At 53.0% G+C, this 1,054-nt stretch overlaps 1 protein-coding gene across 1 annotated transcript in view; it reads right to left on the reverse strand.

The window, feature by feature from the left end:
- LOC104498172 (choline kinase alpha-like) overlaps positions 1-900 on the reverse strand; it is a 19,765-nt gene extending 18,865 nt beyond the window's left edge. Inside the window, exons 1-2 of the mRNA XM_010141523.1 lie at positions 801-900; positions 428-520 (exon numbers count right to left, since the gene is read on the reverse strand). Coding sequence (XP_010139825.1) covers positions 428-520; positions 801-900 — 193 coding nt within the window. The remainder of the gene's footprint in view (positions 1-427; positions 521-800) is intronic.
- Between the last annotated feature and the right edge of the window lie 154 nt (positions 901-1,054).

Raw genomic sequence — 1,054 nt, forward strand, 5'->3', positions numbered from 1 at the left:
CATTCCTGCGCTTCAGCCCATCCTCTCCTCCTCCCAAGTCGGAGACCATCAAGCCATTTTGAAGTGGTGTCTCAGAGGGAAAGTTTCCAAGAAATGCAAGAAGAACTGTGCTAAAACCTAGCGCTTTAGAAAAATAAGCGCCAAAGGCAGCAGTACACGCTACTAAGGGTGAAAGCAGATGACAGACATATCAGACCAGTCCACTGTCTGGGAACGCCTCTAAAAACTCTGTCCCTTCATAAACTTACTGTGATCATGTCAAGTGAGGAGAAAGGTCTAAAAATGCAAATACTATCAGCACAGGCTTTCCAAGAGTTGCTCATTTTTAACAAGGCTTTTAAAATACATTTAGAAAGGAGCATGACAGGGTTTGGTTATACTTCTAAATATCAGAGCTGTGCCAACAGTTCATGTCCTCCTACCTAACCGGGGTAGGTCCGCATGTACTCTGTGATCAGGAAAAGCAGAATCACTAGGAAAGTGAACTCCGGAGTCAGGGGGAGAGGCTGACAGCCATATCCTGTGGAACCGCATGTGACGCTACAGTCGACCAGGGAGGGAGAGCGTTCAAGCCCTAAGCCACGGGAAAAGGAGTAGAAATGGAACTCTGAACTAACCCCGGTTTAGCTGGTGGGTACAATAAGAGCCTGTTCCCGCAAGGGCAGCTCGGATCTCAGGCGGCTTCTCGAACAGCCCCAATTTACATTTTTGTGCTGCCAGCGTGCTGAGTCACAAGCACTTGTTACTATATATGATCGAAGATGATTCACACCGTCGACACACCGCATTTACCTGCTGACCTTTGAAGCGCAGAGCGGTCAAGGCCACGCCAATAAAGGCGCTTTTCGTTTCCTCAGGAGGGAGCCCCGTGCTCGGGGCAGCGGCTGCCAGCGGCTCCATCGCTGTTACCCTCAAGGTCCGGGGCTCCTCCCCCGGCTCGGCGCTGCAGCACCAGCCACCCGGCACCACCACCCTCTCCTGGGCGAGGGGGGGATTGACACGAGGAACCCAGGGCCTTCCACCGCCCCCCAGCAGAGACCCCCCGCGCCGAGGC

This window comes from Buceros rhinoceros, unplaced genomic scaffold (assembly GCF_000710305.1).
Source record: "Buceros rhinoceros silvestris isolate BGI_N320 unplaced genomic scaffold, ASM71030v1 scaffold16528, whole genome shotgun sequence".
Taxonomy (NCBI): Eukaryota; Metazoa; Chordata; class Aves; order Bucerotiformes; family Bucerotidae; genus Buceros; species Buceros rhinoceros.